At 49.0% G+C, this 22,132-nt stretch overlaps 1 protein-coding gene across 13 annotated transcripts in view; it reads right to left on the reverse strand.

Moving 5' to 3' along the window:
* LOC109876210 (arf-GAP with coiled-coil, ANK repeat and PH domain-containing protein 2) overlaps positions 1-22,132 on the reverse strand; it is a 70,116-nt gene that overhangs the window by 20,554 nt on the left and 27,430 nt on the right. For 7 of the 13 annotated variants that reach the window (XM_031822378.1, XM_031822377.1, XM_031822384.1 and 4 more), the window contains 8 exons: positions 16,199-16,243; positions 15,991-16,086; positions 13,289-13,363; positions 11,954-11,965; positions 10,584-10,628; positions 3,245-3,357; positions 991-1,042; positions 442-542 (listed from right to left, as the gene is read on the reverse strand). In XM_031822378.1, the coding sequence (XP_031678238.1) occupies positions 442-542; positions 991-1,042; positions 3,245-3,357; positions 10,584-10,628; positions 11,954-11,965; positions 13,289-13,363; positions 15,991-16,086; positions 16,199-16,243 (539 nt within the window). The remainder of the gene's footprint in view (positions 1-441; positions 543-990; positions 1,043-3,244; positions 3,358-10,583; positions 10,629-11,953; positions 11,966-13,288; positions 13,364-15,990; positions 16,087-16,198; positions 16,244-22,132) is intronic. The other 6 variants (XM_031822386.1, XM_031822388.1, XM_031822387.1 and 3 more) reach the window with 2 other exon arrangements.

Genomic DNA, 22,132 nt, shown 5'->3' on the forward strand with positions numbered 1-22,132 from the left:
CCGACGAACAGTTCTAGCAGTTCTTGTGCTGACGTTGCTTCCAGATGCAGTTTGGAACTAGGTAGTGAATGTTGCAACCGAGGACAGAATTTTTATGCGCTACGTTCTTCAGCGATCCCATTCTGTGAGCTCGTGTGGCCTACCACTTCTCGGGTGAGCCGTTGTGGCTCCTAGACATTTCCACTTAACAATAACAGCACTTACAGGTGTTGGACCTTTGTTGGAAAGGTGGCATCCTATGACGGTGCCACGTTGAAAGTCACTGAGCTCTACAGTATGGGCCATTGTTTGTCTATGGAGATTGCATGGCGGTGAGCTCGATTGTATAAACCTGTCAGCAAGGGGTGTGGCTGAAACAGCCAAATCCACTAATTTGAAGGCGTGTCCACATACTTTTGTATATATGTTCATTATAGTGTGTGTGTGTGTGTGTGTATTTACTTGGTGGGTGACACCACTTCAAAGCAGAAGCGGCGTTCGATATCTTCACAGTGTTTGACTGTACATAGCCGCAAGTCCTCCACCACCACTGTGGGATTATCCTGGGAAAGGAGAACATAGCCTCCGTAACACACACACACAATGCAATGTACACACTCATATACAATTGCACGGCGCAGCCTCAAGAGAGCACACACAGACACGCACGCAAATGTAATTTCTTCAGAGGTATACACAACACAGGTGTTAATTTAATTCCATATTGTAACCTGGTTACCTGCATCAAAGTGAATTGTTTTCCCTCCCTATTCCACAAACTCATCTGTTTTTTCCTCCCTATTCCACAAACTCATCTGTTTTCCCTCCCTATTCCACAAACTCATCTGTTTTGTGTTAACTGTGCTCCACATTCAACGCTACCTCCATGTTGGCCACATCCCAAATGGGACCCTTTGTCCCTATACAGGGCACTACCCATAGGGCTCTGGTCAAAAGTAGTGCACTATACAGGGAACCAATTTGGGACACGAATGGTATAATCCGACTTACCTTGAACTTCTTCTGGTAAACTAGCTGATTGTTTTGAATGGAGAACCAGCGCCTGAAAGGAGAGGAACGTTCACATCACGGTCAACAGGTGAGACAATTTGAAGTATTTAATAGTCAATTAAAATTGATAGAGATTTAATGAAGGACAAATAAATGGACAAAATAATAATCTGATATTATGGTGATTAAATCCTATTCTGGAAGGGCTGGTAGAAAACTAGACCGTTTGTCACGGTTTGATGGAAGGTCTGGGAAAAAGCTTCCCTGCACTATAATATTGCATTTTTCAAACAGCATGGAGACCATCTCGCAGCACAGGGAATGTGTTTGGAGGCTACAGAACAATAAAAGGCTTGGTGTTCTCCTTGCTAGCTCCATGCAGCTCACGGAGCGCTGCGCTCTCCCAGGTGTCAGAAGACCACGTCACTACCTCCCTCCCACCATTATTCCCTCCTGACTGACTGCCCTGGATGAATGAATACTAAACAGTGACTTATCACCTACCCACCCAGCTAGTAACAAAAACCACCGTAAGGTTAGAGGACACAGAAAGATTACTGCTACCAGGAATGTTCTACCTACTGAACATGGTGTTTAGCGCAACGGTGAAGTCATTACAGGGCACAGCTGGAGAGAGAAGGGGGAGGCGGGGGAGAAGGAGAGAGAAGGGGGAGGTGGGGGAGAAGGGGGAGGCGGGGGAGAAGGAGAGAGAAGGGGGAGGCGGGGGAGAAGGAGAGAGAAGGGGGAGGCGGGGGAGAAGGAGAGAGAAGGGGGAGGCGGGGGAGAAGGAGAGAGAAGGGGGAGAAGGAGAGAGAAGGGGGAGAAGGAGAGAGAAGGAGAGAGAAGGGGGAGAAGGAGAGAGAAGGGGGAGGCGGGGGAGAAGGAGAGAGAAGGGGGAGAAGGAGAGAGAAGGGGGAGGTGGGGGAGAAGGAGAGAGAAGGGGGAGGCGGGGGAGAAGGAGAGAGAAGGGGGAGGCGGGGGAGAAGGAGAGAGAAGGGGGAGGCGGGGGAGAAGGAGAGAGAAGGGGGAGAAGGAGAGAGAAGGGGGAGAAGGAGAGAGAAGGGGGAGAAGGGAGAGAGAAGGAGAGAGAAGGGGAGAGGAGAGAGAGGGGGAGGCGGGGGAGAAGGAGAGAGAAGGGGGAGAAGGAGAGAGAAGGGGGAGGCGGGGGAGAAGGAGAGAGAAGGGGGAGAAGGAGAGAGAAGGGGGAGGCGGGGGAGAAGGGGAGGCGGGGGAGAAGGGGGAGGCGGGGGAGAAGGGGAGGCGGGGGAGAAGGGGGAGGCGGGGGAGAAGGAGAGAGAAGGGGAGGCGGGGGAGAAGGAGAGAGAAGGGGGAGGCGGGGGAGAAGGAGAGAGAAGGGGGAGGCGGGGGAGAAGGAGAGAGAAGGGGGAGGGGCGGGGGAGAAGGAGAGAGAAGGGGGAGGCGGGGGAGAAGGAGAGAGAAGGGGAGAAGGAGAGAGAAGGGGAGAAGGAGAGAGAAGGGGGAGAAGGAGAGAGAAGGAGAGAGAAGGGGGAGAAGGAGAGAGAAGGGGGAGGCGGGGGAGAAGGAGAGAGAAGGGGGAGAAGGAGAGAGAAGGGGGAGGCGGGGGAGAAGGAGAGAGAAGGGGGAGAAGGAGAGAGAAGGGAGGCGGGGAGAGGAGAGGAGGGGGAGGAGAGAGAGGGGGAGGCGGGGGAGAAGGGGAGGCGGGAGAAGGGGGAGGCGGGGGAGAAGGAGAGAGAAGGGGGAGGCGGGGAGAAGGAGAGAGAAGGGGGAGGCGGGGAGAAGGAGAGAGAAGGGGGAGGCGGGGAGAAGGAGAGAGAAGGGGGAGGCGGGGAGAAGGAGGAGAGAAGGGAGGCGGGGGAGAAGGAGAGAGAAGGGGGAGGCGGGGGAGAAGGAGAGAGAAGGGGAGGCGGTGGAGAAGGAGAGAGAAGGGGGAGGCGGTGGAGAAGGAGAGAGAAGGGGGAGGCGGTGGAGAAGGAGAGAGAAGGGGGAGGCGGTGGAGAAGGAGAGAGAGGGGGAGGCGGGGGAGAAGGAAGAGAAGGGGGAGGCGGGGGAGAAGGAGAGAGAAGGGGGAGGGCGGGGGAGAAGGAGAGAGAAGGGGGAGGCGGGGGAGAAGGAGAGAGAAGGGGGAGGCGGGGGAGAAGGAGAGAGAAGGGGGAGGCGGGGGAGAAGGAGAGAGAAGGGGGAGGCGGGGAGAAGGAGAGAGAAGGGGGAGGCGGGGGAGAAGGAGAGAGAAGGGGGAGAAGGAGAGAGATTTGCATCATGTCCTCTAGCTAACCTGTTCCATGTTTTGAAGGCGTTGCTGGCCCTCTTAAACAGGTAGCCCTCCATCGCAATGCCATTGTCTGCATCCACATTGTACTCCAGCTTGGTGTCGTCATTCGAGAAGTCCTGAAAGAGAGAGCAGAGGTAGGAGAACACACAGAGGGAGAGAGAGCAGAGGTAGGAGAAGACAGAGAGGGAGAGAGAGCAGAGGTAGGAGAACAGAGAGGGAGAAAAGAAAGGGAGAAAAATATACATTTGAATGGACAATGGCATTTGGTGTTGGTAGCACTTGGTTTTACACAGAATACACAGCACACAAACAGGCTTGTGGCGTACAGACACGTTCAGTCAGTAAGGCGGGCAAAACAGTCTGATCCCGATTCACTGTGAGCGTCCACGTGAAGAGCGACTCAGCACCATTGAGCAACACATTTTGGGGTCATGTTCACTAGGCATGAAAAGGAAGAAAACCACTAAACTTGTCCAATAAGAAAAGCCTGCTTTCGTTTTCCGTTGCACAATGTTTTTCTACGGTGGGCATTAATGAACAACCCTGTTGACCTTACAAAAAAGGACAATTCAGTAGGTAACAAACACAAAAACAAAAGCAATGGGTTTCTATAAAAGTCATGGCTAATTATACAACTCACATTAAATGGTATTTCTATGGAGTTTGGAGAGGAAGAGCAGGGTACTTTGAAAAGATGTTGGTTCAATATTTGGGTTTGATCAAAATTAAAACAGGGAGAATGCGTTTTCGTAAACGGGTGAGGTAGTCTCACACAAACTAGACATTTTCCTATTTAGTGCCTACTGAGTATGCCCGGTCCTTTGAAATAGAAATGTTCTAGAGATCCAGGCCCAAGAGAGATCCAAGGCCCAAGAGAGATCCAAGGCCCAAGAGAGATCCAAGGCCCAAGAGAGATCCAAGGCCCAAGAGAGATCCAAGGCCCAAGAGAGATCCAAGGCCCAAGAGAGATCCAAGGCCCAAGAGAGATCCAAGGCCCAAGAGAGATCCAAGGCCCAAGAGAGATCCAAGGCCCAAGAGAGATCCAGGCCCAAGAGAGATCCAGGCCCAAGAGAGATCCAGGCCCAAGAGAGATCCAGGCCCAAGAGAGATCCAGGCCCAAGAGAGATCCAGGCCCAAGAGAGATCCAAGGCCCAAGAGAGATCCAAGGCCCAAGAGAGATCCAAGGCCCAAGAGAGATCCAAGGCCCAAGAGTGATCCAAGGCCCAAGAGTGATCCAAGGCCCAAGAGAGATCCAAGGCCCAAGAGAGATCCAAGGCCCAAGAGAGATCCAGGCCCAAGAGAGATCCAGGCCCAAGAGAGATCCAGGCCCAAGAGAGATCCAGGCCCAAGAGAGATCCAGGCCCAAGAGAGATCCAGGCCCAAGAGAGATCCAGGCCCAAGAGAGATCCAGGCCCAAGAGAGATCCAGGCCCAAGAGAGATCCAGGCCCAAGAGATCCAAGGCCCAAGAGAGATCCAGGCCCAAGAGAGATCCAGGCCCAAGAGAGATCCAAGGCCCAAGAGAGATCCAGGCCCAAGAGAGATCCAGGCCCAAGAGAGATCCAGGCCCAAGAGAGATCCAAGGCCCAAGAGAGATCCAAGGCCCAAGAGAGATCCAGGCCCAAGAGAGATCCAGGCCCAAGAGAGATCCAGGCCCAAGAGAGATCCAAGGCCCAAGAGAGATCCAAGGCCCAAGAGAGATCCAGGCCCAAGAGAGATCCAGGCCCAAGAGAGATCCAGGCGGACGTAGCAGTGACCATAGAAATAGACTCTTAAAACGGCTGCCAATCCACCCATTATAGCGTCATTAAGGGTAGCCTAGTGGTTAGAGCGTTGGACTAGTAACCGAAAGGTTGCAGGTTCGAATCACCAAGCTGACAAGGTACAAATCTGTCGTTCTGCCCTTGAACAGGAAGTTAACCCACTGTTCCTAGGCCGTCATTGAAAATAAGAATTTGTTCTTAACCGACTTGCCTAGTAAAATAAAGGTAAAAAAAACAAAAAAACCTTGAATGGGGACGTCCATTCTACTCATTCTAGTTCTGTTGCATCGGTCCTCATGCTGTGACAGTAAGCTGACTCGATCCTTTAACACCTGTGGTCTGGGGCAGAGTTGCCTTCTCTCTGAAAGAGCCACCGACACCCCTGTAACTTGACCAACCGGCCACCACTGTCATGAGATAGCCCTTCCCCTCCAGCCTGCCACAGTTTCCTAAGCCTCTGGGACACTGGACACCATGCAGTCAGAGGTTGGGAATGGGGGTGATAAAACTTCTATGAATTCACTGTTCAAAGTGCTGCTGAACTTGTCGTTAAGAGTTTGAAGACAAACAATCGGATTTAATAAAAACAGATCATTTTGTTTTCTGTGTGTTTTTTTAAAGAACTTTTATTTAACAAAGCAAGTCAAATTCTATCTGCGATAGGAAAGATAACACTTTAATTGTAGGATAATAAACATAAACAAGTGTAAAACGATGGCAGTAATCCTCTCAGTTCCAAATGACTACTAGCACACAACATGTCCTTAGAGTGGCACGGTCAAATCTGCCCCCGGCAACACAAACCAATACTGTCAGATCTTGGTTCCACTGGCCTATAGTTGTCCCAATCGCTCCAGAGTAAGGTCTGCATCTGTCTGCAAGACGCCGTTGGTTGATCTGTGTGTAACAGGAGTTTGACCACTGTGTTGTTGTGCTTCAACATCAAACCTTCGGCCTCTACATACAGCTAACGGGGTGGTGGGGGGGGGGGGGGGGGTCCTCACGACCAGATTGCACTCTGCACTGTAACCTGAGCAAAGGGGCCTGGAGCTAAACACCTCAGCCTAGCAATCCCCTGGTTTGACATACACACTTATACTGTAGGACAACAGAGGTTATTTTTGGATGGGGGGGGGGGTACAGTACAGAATGTAGGCAGTGGCAGGCAGACAAATGGAGGGGGGACGGAAACTGTCTGTACAAAGATGCCCAACTGTGTCAATCAAAGAGAGGGTAACTACTATATGAACCCCTTCAATCAAAGAGAGGGTAACTACTATATGAACCCCTTCAATCAAAGAGAGGGTAACTACTATATGAACCCCTTCAATCAAAGAGAGGGTAACTACTATATGAACCCCTTCAATCCAAGAGAGGGTAACTACTAAATTAACCCCTTCAATCAAAGAGAGGGTAACTACTAAATGAACCCCTTCAATCAAAGAGAGGGTAACTACTAAATGAACCCCTTCAATCAAAGAGAGGGTAACTACTATATGAACCCCTTCAATCAAAGAGAGGGTAACTACTAAATGCACCACAACTCTTACTACCAGTAAATATCATCACGGTTTTAAAATGCATTGTTGTTAAAAAATTTAAATAAAAACAGATTCCCCCCCGGATCTCCATAGCAAGACGGGTCAGTCGTCGGGTCAGTGGTGAGCAAGACGGGTCAGTCGTCGGGTCAGTGGTGAGCAGGACGGGTCAGTGGTGAGCAGGACGGGTCAGTGGTGAGCAGGACGGGTCAGTCGTCGGGTCAGTGGTGAGCAGGATGGGTCAGTGGTGAGCAGGATGGGTCAGTGGTGAGCAGGACGGGTCAGTGGTGAGCAGGACGGGTCAGTGGTGAGCAGGACGGGTCAGTCGTCGGGTCAGTGGTGAGCAGGACGGGTCAGTGGTGAGCAGGACGGGTCAGTCGTCGGGTCAGTGGTGAGCAGGATGGGTCAGTGGTGAGCAGGACGGGCCAGTGGTGAGCAGGATGGGTCAGTCGTCGGGTCAGTGGTGAGCAGGATGGGTCAGTCGTCGGGCCAGTGGTGTGAGATATTGCGTGTGACTGCCATACGAACTGAGATAGATCCAGACCATAGTCTCTCCCCCTCCCATTTCATCGTGGGGGGAAATAATTATGTTTCAGCCCTCCACCGTGACAATAACAACTCTAAATAAGACAAAGACAAAAAGGACAGAGCCCTCCTCACACCCTCTCCAATCAGTCTTGAGAGAGAGTTTGGTAAGGAAATCCTGTCTCATATGACAGCTGGGTTTATCACTAACCATGATCAAACAAGGCAACAGTAAACATGTCGTCCTCCACAAATGATGCAGCAGCCCCCCCCCCCCCCCCCCACACTTGGGCCAATTGAGATATTGCATGTGACTAACACATTTCAATTACTGTGTGTGACCACAGATGATCCAATATATTGACCAGATACAAGTGGGCCGATCGAACACTGAAAATACAATGCCTTCAAAAGTTACACCCTCGCTTCTTCCTCTCTGGTGTGACTCACACATTCCAGTTCATTACCATAGCTCCAGCCTTAGGGTCAATCAGGGGGCATTTAGTAAAATGCCGGCTCTCTATGGCAACACGCATCATTCCCCCAAGTTTAGTCAAAACCTGGGCCTGTGCTGTCTGAGACGTCGAACTGACGGACAAAATGAACAAATATAATGTAATGCTCGAAAGACACCTGAGGAAGAGGAGATGATTTACCCTAGTGTGCACAGTCTACTTACAGTAACTAAGGCCTCATTTTACAGTGTTGCCTTGTTGTATCCTGTAAAGCATTTCACTGTAAGGTTCTACTACACCTGTTGTATTCAGGTCTACTACACCTGTTGTATTCAGGTCTACTACACCTGTTGTATTCAGGTCTACTACACCTGTTGTATTCAGGTCTACTACACCTGTTGTATTCAGCTCTACTACACCTGTTGTATTCAGCATTTCACTGTAAGGTCTACTACACCTGTTGTATTCAGAATTTCACTGTAAGGTCTACTACACCTGTTGTATTCAGCATTTCATTGTAAGGTCTACTACACCTGTTGTATTCGGCACATGTGACAAATAAAATGTGATTTGATTGTACAGTGTAGCCTAACTAGTGTGTAGCCTGGTTGTACAGTGTAGCCTCACTGGTGTGTAGCCTGGTTGTACAGTATAGCCTAACTAGTGTGTAGCCTGGTTGTACAGTGTAGCCTCACTGGTGTGTAGCCTGGTTGTACAGTATAGCCTCACTAGTGTGTAGCCTCGTTGTACAGTGTAGCCTTACTAGTGTGTAGCCTCGTTGTACAGTATAGCCTCACTGGTGTGTAGCCTGGTTGTACAGTGTAGCCTCACTAGTGTGTAGCCTCGTTGTACAGTGTAGCCTAACTAGTGTGTAGCCTGGTTGTACAGTGTAGCCTCACTGGTGTGTAGCCTGGTTGTACAGTATAGCCTCACTAGTGTGTAGCCTCGTTGTACAGTGTAGCCTTACTAGTGTGTAGCCTCGTTGTACAGTATAGCCTGGTTGTACAGTGTAGCCTCACTAGTGTGTAGCCTCGTTGTACAGTGTAGCCTCACTAGTGTGTAGCCTCGTTGTACAGTATAGCCTCACTAGTGTGTAGCCTCGTTGTACAGTGTAGCCTCACTAGTGTGTAGCCTCGTTGTACAGTGTAGCCTCACTAGTGTGTAGCCTGGTTGTACAGTATAGCCTCACTGGTGTGTAGCCTAGTTGTACAGTATAGCCTCACTGGTGTGTAGCCTGGTTGTACAGTATAGCCTCACTGGTGTGTAGCCTCGTTGTACAGTGTAGCCTCACTAGTGTGTAGCCTCGTTGTACAATGTAGCCTCACTGGTGTGTAGCCTGGTTGTACAGTGTAGCCTCACTAGTGTGTAGCCTGGTTGTACAGTGTAGCCTCACTAGTGTGTAGCCTGGTTGTACAGTGTAGTCTCACTTGTGTGTAACCTGGTCGTACAGTGTAGCCTCACTACTGTGTAGCCTGGTTGTACAGTGTAGCCTCACTAGTGTGTAGCCTGGTTGTACAGTGTAGTCTCACTAGTGTGTAGCCTGGTTGTACAGTATAGCCTCACTAGTGTGTAACCTGGTCGTACAGTGTAGCCTCACTAGTGTGTAACCTGGTTGTACAGTGTAGTCTCACTTGTGTGTAACCTGGTCGTACAGTGTAGCCTCACTACTGTGTAGCCTTGTTGTACAGTGTAGCCTCACTTGTGTGTAGCCTGGTTGTACAGTGTAGCCTCACTAGTGTGTAGCCTGGTTGTACAGTATAGCCTCACTAGTGTGTAACCTGGTCGTACAGTGTAGCCTCACTAGTGTGTAACCTGGTTGTACAGTGTAGCCTCACTAGTGTGTAACCTGGTCGTACAGTGTAGCCTCACTTGTGTGTAGCCTGGTTGTACAGTGTAGCCTCACTAGTGTGTAACCTGGTCGTACAGTGTAGCCTCACTAGTGTGTAGCCTGGTTGTACAGTATAGCCTCACTGGTGTGTAGCCTGGTTGTACAGTGTAGCCTCACTAGTGTGTAACCTGGTCGTACAGTGTAGCCTCACTAGTGTGTAACCTGGTCGTACAGTGTAGCCTCACTAGTGTGTAGCCTGGTTGTACAGTATAGCCTCACTACTGTGTAGCCTGGTTGTACAGTGTAGCCTCACTAGTGTGTAGCCTGGTTGTACAGTGTAGTCTCACTAGTGTGTAGCCTGGTTGTACAGTATAGCCTCACTAGTGTGTAGCCTGGTTGTACAGTGTAGCCTCACTAGTGTGTAGCCTGGTTGTACAGTATAGCCTCACTGGTGTGTAGCCTGGTTGTACAGTGTAGCCTCACTAGTGTGTAGCCTCGTCAGACTCTTAAGTATTTTTGGGCTGTATGTATTATTCAGGGGCTGTGTCCCAGCATGTACCCCGGAGGAATGAAATAGTTGTTCATTTTGGGAAGTGGTGAAAACATGCCATCCCTCTGAAGACACTACTACAACTGGAGCCTGTCTGTAAGACCCAAACACAAAGCCATACAGCACAGCGGCCAATCAGCAAGGGCTCAAGACAGACCGGGACATAGAATCCAAACCCCAACCAGTCAAAGACCAAGGCAATAATCGATTGTGTGGGCAAACCATCGCCCTGCTTTAAAAGTTATATATATTTTTTGAATCCTTCTCTCCTACCTTGGAAGTAATCAGCAATCTAACAGGATTGAAAGGTGAAGGCAGGGTTGTACCACATAGCTTCCCATACATGTTCAATCAGGTATTGCTTCAAGGAGAAGAGGAAGTAAATGTTTCAAAACGGGGCCTAAGTAATGACAGCAACCGGCCAACTGGACAATGAGTGACAAGGAGTTGGAATGGCAGCCAAAACTAATCTGGGACCAGGCTAATGCTTTGTAGTGAGGAGGAAAACAATTGGAGCCATACATTAGAATGAGGAAAAAACCCACGCCTCGGCAAAAATCATTAATGTACAGCATGACAATGCAAATCAGTCATCACTCCGGTTGTGCAGGCAGGAGAGGTGGGGTTGGGTGGGGGGGTGGGGGGTCAATTAATAAATATCAAATTAAAATGAACGATTACGTACAGAGGACCTCCACGCGCAAAAGCTGTGGCCATCAACCTCTGTCCCCTAAAAGACTCACAACGGAAGAACAAGAAAGGCTGAGAAAAACAGAAACTGAAAAACAGAAATAAAAGATCACACTTGTTTCTCTGACATACAAGATGGAGATTGTTAACCACACAGAGAATGCCCAAAGCACAGAGCCATGTCAAGCTGAAAAGAAAAACACACGTTTTGCCCTATTCCTCCAGCGCTCTCACAGATACCACACATAGTGGAACCTGCTGAAAATCTCCATCTCCATGTCTGTGACAGGTTAGTGTGTGTGTGTGCCCCAGTCACTGTGACGATGGTTAGCTAGCGTCATCTACCTTCACCTATCCCATCGCAGCATCTCTAGTGACAGCCCCGTCACAGTTGCAGGTTAGCTGTCTCTCCCACAACAAAACCTTCCTCCCTTCCCTCTGTGTGTGTCTGTCATCAACACTTGTCACCGCTACTGGCTGAGCTTGGCCCCTCCCCCTTCCGCTAAGGCCCCATCGGCTTGCGAAGGTCAATGGGATGTGAGTGTGTGTGTAAGTCGATGGGATGTGAGTGTGTGTGTGTAGGTCGATGGGATGTGAGTGTGTGTGTGTAGGTCGGTGGGATGTGAGTGTGTGTGTAAGTCGATGCTGGCTGGTGCTATGGGGTTAGAATAACCAACACAACTCCATGCAGAGTAGCTCCGGCATGAAACATTTATACAGCTTCTGTTTGAGAGCCATGGAGCCGACTCCTCCCTCTCACACACTGTACGCCTGTGAACAGACATGTTTTTCTGCAGCATGAATAAACTTCAAGCCCCCTTCGTCCAATGAGGTTCTTTGTGACACGATGGTGCCCTCTGGCAATTAGTAATTCACACAGGTAGATAGATATAAGATGTACTAAAATACACTCATGAAAATTAAATGCACATGAGTCTAGGCAAGATGAATGTCAATAGCTATAGCACCTATAGCATTTAGCTCATTGTTTGAGATTTATCAACCTAACAAAATCTCTCTTCCATTCCCTCTGCAGCAAGGCTTAATGACCAGAGAGTTAAAGAATATGCTGTATCAACAATACACAAGGTGAATGAATGATTGGCATTTACCACAGTCGGCATGCATGGACTTCAACGGATACACACGACACAGAGCACGTCAGGCATGTAATTAACCCGGTCACGTCTGGCATTTGTCAATAATACATCATGGTGATTACCCTAGTCTGTCTACATGAATGACTGGGTCGGTTTTGCTCTAGCAGTCTACTAAATTCCTGTCAGGGGCAGTCAACATGCAGAAAGAACAGGAGACAGCACAGAAACAGGACAGAGACAAAAATGGGCAGGGGGAAAGGCTTACCTGCAGAGCAGCCTGGGAAAGAGTAGAGAGTGGAGAAGGAAGAAAGAGGAGAGATTAGAACTGCTTATACATACTGGCAGAGCGGGAGAGGAAGGACGAGAAGGAGTTAGGAAAAAGGCAGAGAGAGAGTGAAAGAAGGAGTTAGGAGAAAGGCAGAGAGAGAGGGAAAGAGGGAGTGTATGAAAGAGGCAGCGAGAGAGGGAAAGAGGGAATGAAGTACCGAGGCAGAGGGAGATGGAGGGAGCGAGACAATATAAAAATAGCATTCTACTGAAAGGGAGGGGGGGGGGGGGGGTTGGAGAGAGAGTGAGGGCGCTGGGAAGCAATGAGCTCAAGGACGAGCAGAAGTTGGCACGGGCCACCTATGAGAGAGGTCCTGGCTGGAAATGGTGCTTAGGCTGGAGAGCCAGCTGCTGCTCACCACGTGCGCGCACACACACACACACACCTACACACACACACTAAAAAAGGGAGCGAGAAAGACATTTCCTTGAAGACGCAGACTACATGACGAGGCCAGGCAGAAACACACAGACGCACTTAAAACTCACCAAAATGTACAAAAACAGGTTTCAGTTAGACTTGTCCCAAGTGTCTTGGACTTACATTAACTACCAATACAAAAGGAATTTGATTTGTTTGACCTTTAACGGGGAGTTCCATTGAGACCAAGGTCTCTTTCGCATGCACACATTTTAAATGGGAATTTTTCTGAGGATTTAGTTGGTGACTTAGGCCTAGATGACATCTACCACCCAACACGGTGGCATTAGAGGGCTGTGATGGTGAAACGTACCCGTTGTTAAGTGAGCCCTCCGGAGCTTCCGACCCCCTTGAATAATGTAAGTTGTGTGACTGTATGAGATCACCCTAACGTTGTGTACTAAATGGCATCCTATTCACTATGTAGAGCACCACTTTTTACCAGAACGCCATTTTAGGACGTAGCCTGTGAGATGCCATTACCCAAGCTTGTCCAATGAGATGCCATTACCCAAGCCTGTCCAATGAGATGCCATTACCCAAGCCTGTCCAATGATGTAGATAGTTAATAATGGCTCCATTCATAACAATACATACTGTATATTTCTATGTCTGTGGGGGGGGGGGGTTTCAGGGCTGGTCCTAATAGCAGAGTTTCAGGGCTGGTCCTAATAGCAGAGTTTCAGGCCTGGTCCTAATAGCAGAGTTTCAGGGCTGGTCCTAATAGCAAAGGGTAGGAATATAATAAGAAAGGCTTTTTAAAATCGCTGAGAGATCTCCTCTCCCAGATCACCACTCTAGACCAGAGGCTCATAGAGCTGACGGGGACGGGGGGGGACGGGGGGGTTGTACCTTCTGTTGAATGGTGGAGTGTTTCTGCTCCATGTCCCTCTTCTCTTTGGCTGCATCCACCACCAGCAGATCCAGCTGAAACACAGCAGAGTGTGTGAAACCATTAAGTGTGTGAGTAAATGTGGGGCGGCAGGGTAGCCTAGCGGTTAGAGCGTTGGACTAGTAACAGGAAGGTTGCAAGCTCAAACCCCCGAGCCGACAAGCTACAAATCTGTCGTTCTGCCTCTGAACAGGCAGTTAGTTAACCCACTGTTCCTAGGCCGTCATTGAAAATAAGAATATGTTAACTGACTTGCCTAGTTAAATAAAGGTAAAATTAAAAATATTTTTAAAAGCAGGTTGCATGGTTTTGCTCATCTTAAGCCTACAAATACCTTGTGCCCATACCAGTAGTCTTAAAGAGGCTTCCTTCACCTAAAAAGGGTTGTGTTCATTGGGCAATAATCGAATATGACTATCTGATTGGACAAGTCCCGGAAGTCCCTCCCATTCTTACATCTGGTGCCTAATGAACACGGTCCAGCGCTGTTCCCCACAATCCCCAGTAGGCTTCTGCAATATTGCTTTAATGCCTCCAGTGCTAGGCTACTGAAGTACTGTCTGAGAAGTGCTAGGGTACTGAAGTACTGTCTGAGAAGTGCTAGGGTACTGAAGTACTGTCTGAGAAGTGCTAGGGTGCTGAAGTACTGTCTGAGAAGTGCTAGGGTACTGAAGTACTGTCTGAGAAGTGCTAGGGTGCTGAAGTACTGTCTGAGAAGTGCTAGGGTACTGAAGTACTGTCTGAGAAGTGCTAGGGTGCTGAAGTACTGTCTGAGAAGTGCTAGGGTACTGAAGTACTGTCTGAGAAGGTCCGATGGGCACACAAATGTCCTAGGTGACAAAGGTTCATATGTATATTGTCATTTAAATCGGCATAGTAACAAACCCCCCATCTCGCAACCCCAAAACTGTTCACGCTTGTGGACAGAAAGAAAACGCTACTTTAAAGCTAATTTCCTGCAATTCGACACATTTTCCATGACGTGTGTTTTTATGATACCAGAAGTCGAAGCCTGACAGTTCCACCCCAAAAAATTATAATAAATATATATTTTCTGGTGTGTGATTTTGTAGTCAGGACCTGTGGCCCGTACTGACCCCACCAGTCGGGTATAGGGGATCTAGTGTTTTCAGAACAGTGCAGATGAAGGATGTGAGACGAGGAAGACACTTTAGATTAGCAAGTATTTTGGAGATCAAGTCTGTGTAGGGGAAACTGAAAACTAGCAATCAGAGACCCCAAACTAGGCTACTAAACTATCTTGAACAGCCCTTTGATGTAGCTAGAGGATAGTCTGCTTGCTCCTTTTCAAACTAGCCCATAGCCATGTCGATGTACCGTGGATAAACAACTGCTCCTCTAAGAGATGAGCTCTCCTCCTTGAACAAAATGGATGCCACCATTGATGCGTTATCATGTGTGAAATTGGATCGTGGGGAGATTTATTCTCTCCTTCGTGGTTAGCGCCACATCCACTCCATTAAAACAACTTCAGATTGAATAACTTATTGACTGTTTAATTAGGTCACTGGATCACACCAGAGCTTGTTTCCTACATCAGTGTAATTCTAGTCTCCTCTTGTGAATCTAAATCAGCAGCTAGGATAACTCATCTCACAGAGAGGAAAACACTACCCGATGACAGAGGAAACGTATTACTTAGGCTTAGAGTTCCAATGAACCACAAATAACCATTCCTCATCCAGCTTCCTCATTTCCACTCTGCTCTACCAAGATAATAATCATCGCAGCAGGAGGAACAGCAGCAGGAGGATCAGCAGCAGGAGAAACAGCAGCAGGAGGATCAGCAGCAGGAGAAACAGCAGCAGGAAGAGCTCGGTCACATTTTCCGTTTAAACCTCCCCTGGCAAGGAAGAAATCTGCTTGTTTATCTGACCAGTGACCACGGCAAACACACACACGAAAGTGCAGTATTTCTGGCCAAAGACCCTGCCTAGTGCCACAACTAGGGCACATTTGTGAACCCAGAACAGAGAACTGTTTATAGGCAGAAGAAATTCGTTTTCAGCTCAACTCCGAAGCAGGGAGGCCAAGCGTTAACTTCCATCATGGCTACACCATTCTGTACCGAGAGCAATGCCATGACCGAGGTTCTCAAACCTCTCCTCGGAGGGCGCCTTGCCCATGACCGAGGTTCTCAAACCTCTCCTCGGAGGGCGCCCTGCCCATGACCGAGGTTCTCAAACCTCTCTTCGGAGGGCGCCCTGCCCATGACCGAGGTTCTCAAACCTCTCCTCGGGGGGCGCCCTGCCCATGACCGAGGTTCTCAAACCTCTCCTCGGGGGGCGCCCTGCCCATGACAGAGGTTCTCAAACCTCTCCTCGGGGGGCGCCCTGCCCATGACCGAGGTTCTCAAACCTCTCCTCGGAGGGCGCCTTGCCCATGACCGAGGTTCTCAAACCTCTCCTCGGGGGGGCGCCCTGACGTTACATGCATTTGATATAATCCAGATCAAGAACACCTGATTCAACATGTCGACTAATCATAAAGACCGACTAGGTGAATCAGGTGAGATAGTTCAGGGCTATGAAACCTCTCCCGAGGAGAGGTTTGATAAAACACTGCTATAAGGCATGAGAGGCCCAGGGCTGTGGCCAGCTGTAGCTACAGTACAACGGGAGACAACAGGGTAAAGGCCTACCTGTCCCCCCAGTTGTTTCATCAGCGGTTGCAGTTCACTGAAAAGGTCGTAACCCTGATGGAAGAAGGTCAGGTGGGCGTACATGAAGGACAGCATCTGCGGAGAGAAACGGACCAATCAGAGATGTCGGATATGAGGCAAGAGATGTAGGATCAACATACTGGTACTTAGGTTTATATGAGGAAGTCCTCTGGAAAACAATATTTACCGATTTGAGAATTTCCGATCTTCTCTTGGACTGTAGTACATTGATCTGTGTGTGTGGGGGGGGGGGGAGGGGGAGGAAAGTTCTGGGTTAGATTATGTCTATGAGAAAGCTAGTGAGAGCACTGTACTAGTGAAATTATGGAATCAAAACACTTCCTAGTTCCAACCAGTCAACTTTAAATGTATTTCAAATGAATTGGTCCCCATTAAAACGGGCATCATGACTAGCATATAATTAGCAAGAATTACGCCACTCTAGATTGAATAGATGGCTATCCCTCTCTTTGACATCAGGGGGAGCCCCTCCTCCCTCTAGCAGAGAGATGCTGCAGTCAGGATGTGTCCTGTGATCTCATATGCCCAGCTGCACTGTACACAAACTGCTATGACCTATCGGGTTTACCCTTTAGACAGAGTTAATTAACGTCTCACACACACACACACACACACACACAAGCCTGTTGCAGTCTGCAGGTCAAATCAGGTTCATTTCAAGCCGGAGGAGCTATAAAATAAACAGGGGCTTTTCTTAATCTGGGCTAACGCGGACAAATTCATGATGTAGTGCGTGTAGATATATGATCGGTGGACGCAAGCGACAAAGGACGGGAGAGTTGGAGCGCTATCACCATGTTGCTTCTACCATCTTTCATATCTCCTTGATATCTGCTGAAGGATTAAAGACCCGCGGAAGGTTCTAGGGCGCTGGTTGTTTACCCACTGGGCAGTTGAGAGGATATTGAGCAACGTAAAGCACAGAGTCAACTGGAAAAGGTCTTAATATTCCAGCACAGCTGTTAAAAGGGGGTCGTCGACACGAACAACTCACTCGTACAGAACACATTCAAAAATGTACAACTTAAGTGGAATGCCCCCTTTTAAATTGTATTTACCAGCTGTGATTTCAAGGCATGGGCTATAGGTTATCGGCGCTTAATAGCAGAAAAGCTAAATACTACACTACCCCATTTAGGGATGAGAGAGACAGATAATTTATCAATCAGCCCTTGAAAAACAGAAAAATGCCCTCATTGTGAAATGTATGCACTAGAAAACAGTCCACTTCCCCATTCACAGCAACACCGTCTTCGTCACAAACGGCACCCTATTCCCTATATAGTGCACTACTTTAGCCCAGAGTCTTATGGCACCCTATTCCCTATATAGCGCACTACTTTTGACCAGAGTCCTATGGGCCCTAGTCCAAAAGCAGTCCACTAAAATTAAGAATAAGGTGTAATTTGGGCCGCACATTATGGCTACGGCTGGTCCCCTTATCAGCCGACATTGTCCATGAATCATCACTACAGCCGCCCAGGAGCAGCCGCCCAGGAGCAGCCGCCCAGGAGCAGCCGCCCAGGAGCAGCCGCCCAGGAGCAGCCGCCCAGGAGCAGCCGCCCAGGAGCAGCCGCCCAGGAGCAGCCGCCCAGGAGCAGCCGCCCAGGAGCAGCCGCCCAGGAGCAGCCGCCCAGGAGCAGCCGCCCAGGAGCAGGCAGGGCTGTATTCATGTAAATGTATTCCGGTGATATACAACTGTTCTCTCCATTGTGAAAGGTCAGCTAAGCTATCAGGGAAATATACCTTGTGTACTGTAAAAGCCATGTGTACTATAAAAAACAAAACCTGGGTCTTCAGACTAAATGTGACAGCCCTAAACACTATGACCATCTATGGGACGACAGAAAGACAGAGGTCCAGTGAGTGAACAGCACCCTGTTGGACCTATAGGCTGAATGTGCCCGAGTGTGAGGATTCTTATCAGGGTCTGCATTGCATGGACACTTTGGCCTTTACTTTCTCGCTACAGAGTAGAGGCCTTCACAGTTTCAAAAAGTTGGACTCGTTCCGAAAGGGCCCAGGGACTTTGCCAGACGGCCCTGATTTGCAGAAATGAATTTTTAAAAGAGAGACCCGTTCTGAACGGACCCGAGGATAACTAGACAGATTCCGTATAGACCTGGTTTGACCCAGACCCTGTCCGATCCGAGGGAGAGATACAGCAGAAAAGTCCATTATTAAGCTACTTATTAAGCTACTTATTAAGCTACTTATTAAGCTACATCTGGAGCTGATAAAGCGCGAGAGAGAGGAGGGAGAGAGAGGTAACCCTCTAGCAGGGGCCGTGCTGTGTGTGTAAGGCTACTGTGAGAGGAGGTAGAGAGAGGTAGCCCTCTAGCAGGGGCCGTGCTGTGTGTGTAGGCTACTGTGAGAGGAGGTAGAGAGAGGTAACCCTCTAGCAGGGGCCGTGCTGTGTGTGTAGCCTACTGTGAGAGGAGGGAGAGAGAGGTAACCCTCTAGCAGGGGCCGTGCTGTGTGTGTAGGCTACTGTGAGAGGAGGGAGAGAGAGAGGTAACCCTCTAGCAGGGGCCGTGCTGTGTGTGTAGGCTACTGTGAGAGGAGGTAGAGGTAGCCCTCTAGCAGGGGCCGTGCTGTGTGTGTAGGCCACTGTGAGAGGAGGTAGAGAGAGGGGACGCTCTAGCAGGGGCCGTGCTGTGTGTGTAAGGCTACTGTGAGAGGAGGGAGAGAGAGGTAACCCTCTAGCAGGGGCCGTGCTGTGTGTGTAGGCTACTGTGAGAGGAGGGAGAGAGAGGTAACCCTCTAGCAGGGGCCGTGCTGTGTGTGTAAGGCTACTGTGAGAGGAGGTAGAGAGAGGTAGCCCTCTAGCAGGGGCCGTGCTGTGTGTGTAAGGCTACTGTGAGAGGAGGTAGAGAGAGGTAGCCCTCTAGCAGGGGCCGTGCTGTGTGTGTAGGCTACTGTGAGAGGAGGTAGAGAGAGGGGACGCTCTAGCAGGGTCCGTGCTGTGTGTGTAGGCTACTCCAAGTGAGCAAGTGACACAGGAACATGGAGGAGAGAGTGAGAGACGAGAGACCGCAACCAACCAGTCTATATAAGGTCCCACAGTTGACAGTGCATGTCAGAGCAAAAGTTTTGACAACAGGCACCTAAATAACTCTCACACCATGAAAAACAAGAATCTCAGGTCTGATGAATACAAGATCGAACTCTTTGGCCTGATTGCCAAGTGTCATGCCTGGAAACCATGCACCGCTCACCACCTGGCCAATACTACGTATATGTTTTTCAGCGGCTGGGAGACTAGTCAGGATTGAGGCAAAGATGAACGGAGCAAAGAACAGTGAGATCATTGATGAAAACCTGCTCCAGAGAGCTCAGGACCACAGACTAGGGCAAATGTTCACCTTCCAACAGGACAACGACCCTAAGCACACAGCCAACACAACGCAGGAGCGGCTTCGGGACAAGTCTCTGAATGCTCGAGTGGACTTGCTTAGAGCCCGGACTAACATCTCTGGAGTCACCTGAAAATAGCTGTGCAGCGACACTCCTCATCCAACCTGACAGAGCTTGAGAGGATCTGCAGAGAAGAATGGGAGGAAATGCCCAAATACAGGTGTGCCAAAACTTGCAGCATCATACCCAAGAAGACTCGAGGCTGTAATCGCTGCCAATGGTGCTTCAACAAAGTACTGAGTAAAGTGTCAGAATACTTATGTAAATGTGATAGAATTTGCTATGGGGATGACCAGTGAAATATACCTGCTGGAGCACGTGCTGCGGGTGGGTGCTGCTATGGTGACCAGTGAGCTGAGATAAGGCAGGGTTTACCTAGCAAAGACTTATAGATGACCTGGAGCTAGTGGGTTTGGCGACGGATATGAAGCGAGGGCCAGCCAACGAGTGCATACAGGTCGCAGTGATGGGTAGCATATGGGGCTTTGGTGACAAAACGGATGGCACTGATAGACTGCATCCAATGTTCTGTGTGTTGGAGGCTATTGTGTAAATGACATCGCCTAAGTCAAGGATCGGCAGGATAGTCAGTTTTACTAGGGTATGTTTGGCAGCATGAGTGAAGGATGCTTTGCTGCGAAATAGGATTCTAGATTTAACTTTGGATTGGAGATGCTTAATGTCAGTCTGGAAGGAGAGTTTACAGTCTAACCAGACACCTAGGTATTTGTAGTTGTCCACACATTCTAAGTCGTGATGCTGGACGGGTGGGTAGGTGTGGGCAGCGATGGGTTGAAGAGCATGCATTTAGTTTAGCTTGCATTTAAGAGCAGTTGGAGGCCACAGAAGGAGAGTTGTATGGCATTGAAGCTCGTCTGGAGGTTTGTTAACACAGCGTCCAAAAAAGGGCCAGAAGTATACAGAATGGTGACACCTGTGTAGAGGTGGTTCAGAGAATCACCAGTAGCAAGATCGACATCATTGATGTATATAGAGAAAATAGTCGGCCCGAGGATTGAACCCTGTGGCACACCCATAGAGACTGCCAGAGGAAAACAGGCCGCCCGTAGAAAAATGCTTATTGAAACTCTCAATTAATCGCTGAATTATCTGTTGTGACAGTGTTTCCTAGCCTCAATGCAGTGGGCAGCTGGGAGGAGGTGCTCTTATTCTCCATGGACTTTAATGTCCCAGAACCTTTGGGAGTTAGTGCTATAGGATGCACATGAAAAAGCTAGCCTTAGCATTCCTAACTGCCTGTGTATATTGGTTCCTAACTTCCCTGAAAAGTTACAAATCGCGGGGGCTATTCGATGCTAACGCAGTACCCCACAGGATGTTTTTGTGCTGGTCAAGGGCAGTTAGGTCTGGAGTGAACCAAAAGCTATATCTGTTCCTGGTTCAAATTTTTTTTAATGGGGTATGCTTACTTAAAATGGTGAGGAAGCACTTTTAAAGAATAACCAGGCATCCTCTACTGACGGAATGAGGTCAACATCCTTCCAGGATACCCAGGCCAGGTCGATTAGAAAGCCCTGCTAGCTGAAGTGTTTTAGGGAGCGTTTGACAGTGATGAGGGGTGGTCGCTTGACCGCAGACCCATTACGGACGCAGGCAATGAGGCAGTGATCGCTGAGATCCTGGTTGAAGACAGCAGAGTGTATTTGGAGTGCAGGTTGGCTAGGATGATATCTATGAGGGTGCCCGTGTTTACGGATTTGGGGTTGTACCTGGTGGGTTCATTGATAATTTGTGTGAGATTGAGGGCATCTAGCTTAGCTTGTAGGATGGCCGGGGTGTTAAGGATGTCCCAGTTTAGGTCACCTAACAGCACGAGCTCTGTAGAAAGATGGGGGGCAATCAATTCGCATATGGTGTCCAGAGCACAGCTGGAGCAGGTGGTGGTCTATAGCAAGCGGCAACGGTAAGAGACTTGTTTCTGGAGAGGTGGATTTTTAAAAGTAGAAGCTCATTGTTTGGGCACAGACCTGGATAGTAAGATAACTCCGCAGGCTATCCCTGCAGTAGATTGCAACTCCGCCCCCTTTGGCAGTTCCATCTTGTCAGAAAATGTTATAGTTACGGATGGACATTTCAGGATTTTTGGTGGTCTTCCTAAGCCAGGATTCAGACACGGCTAGGACATCCAGGTTGGCAGAGTGTGTATTGGCAGTGAATAAAACTAACTTAGGGATGAGGCTTCTAATGTTAACATGCATGAAACCAAGGCTTTTACGGTTACAAAAGTCAACAAATGAGAGTGCCTGGGGAATGGGAGTGGAGCTAGGCACAGCAGGGCCTGGATTAACCTCCACATCACCAGAAGAAAAGAGGAGGAGTAGGATAAGTGTACGGCTAAAAGCTAAAAGAACTGGTCGTCTAGTACGTTCAGAACAGAGAGTAAAAGGAGTAGGTTTCTGGGCAAGGTAGAATAGATTCAAGGCATAATGTACAGAAAAAGGGATGGTAAGATGTGAATACAGTGGGGGTAAACCTGTACATAGAGTGAAGATGAGATATATTTCTAGAGACTATCATTTAAACCAGCTGATGTCACCGCATGTGTGGGAGGTGGAACTAAAGTGTTAACGAAGGCATATTGAGCAGGGCTAGAGGCTCTACAGTGAAATAAGGGAATAATTACTAACCAAAACTGCAATGGACAAGGCATTTTGACGTTAGG

This window comes from Oncorhynchus kisutch, linkage group LG4 (assembly GCF_002021735.2).
Source record: "Oncorhynchus kisutch isolate 150728-3 linkage group LG4, Okis_V2, whole genome shotgun sequence".
In the NCBI taxonomy this organism is placed as follows: Eukaryota; Metazoa; Chordata; class Actinopteri; order Salmoniformes; family Salmonidae; genus Oncorhynchus; species Oncorhynchus kisutch.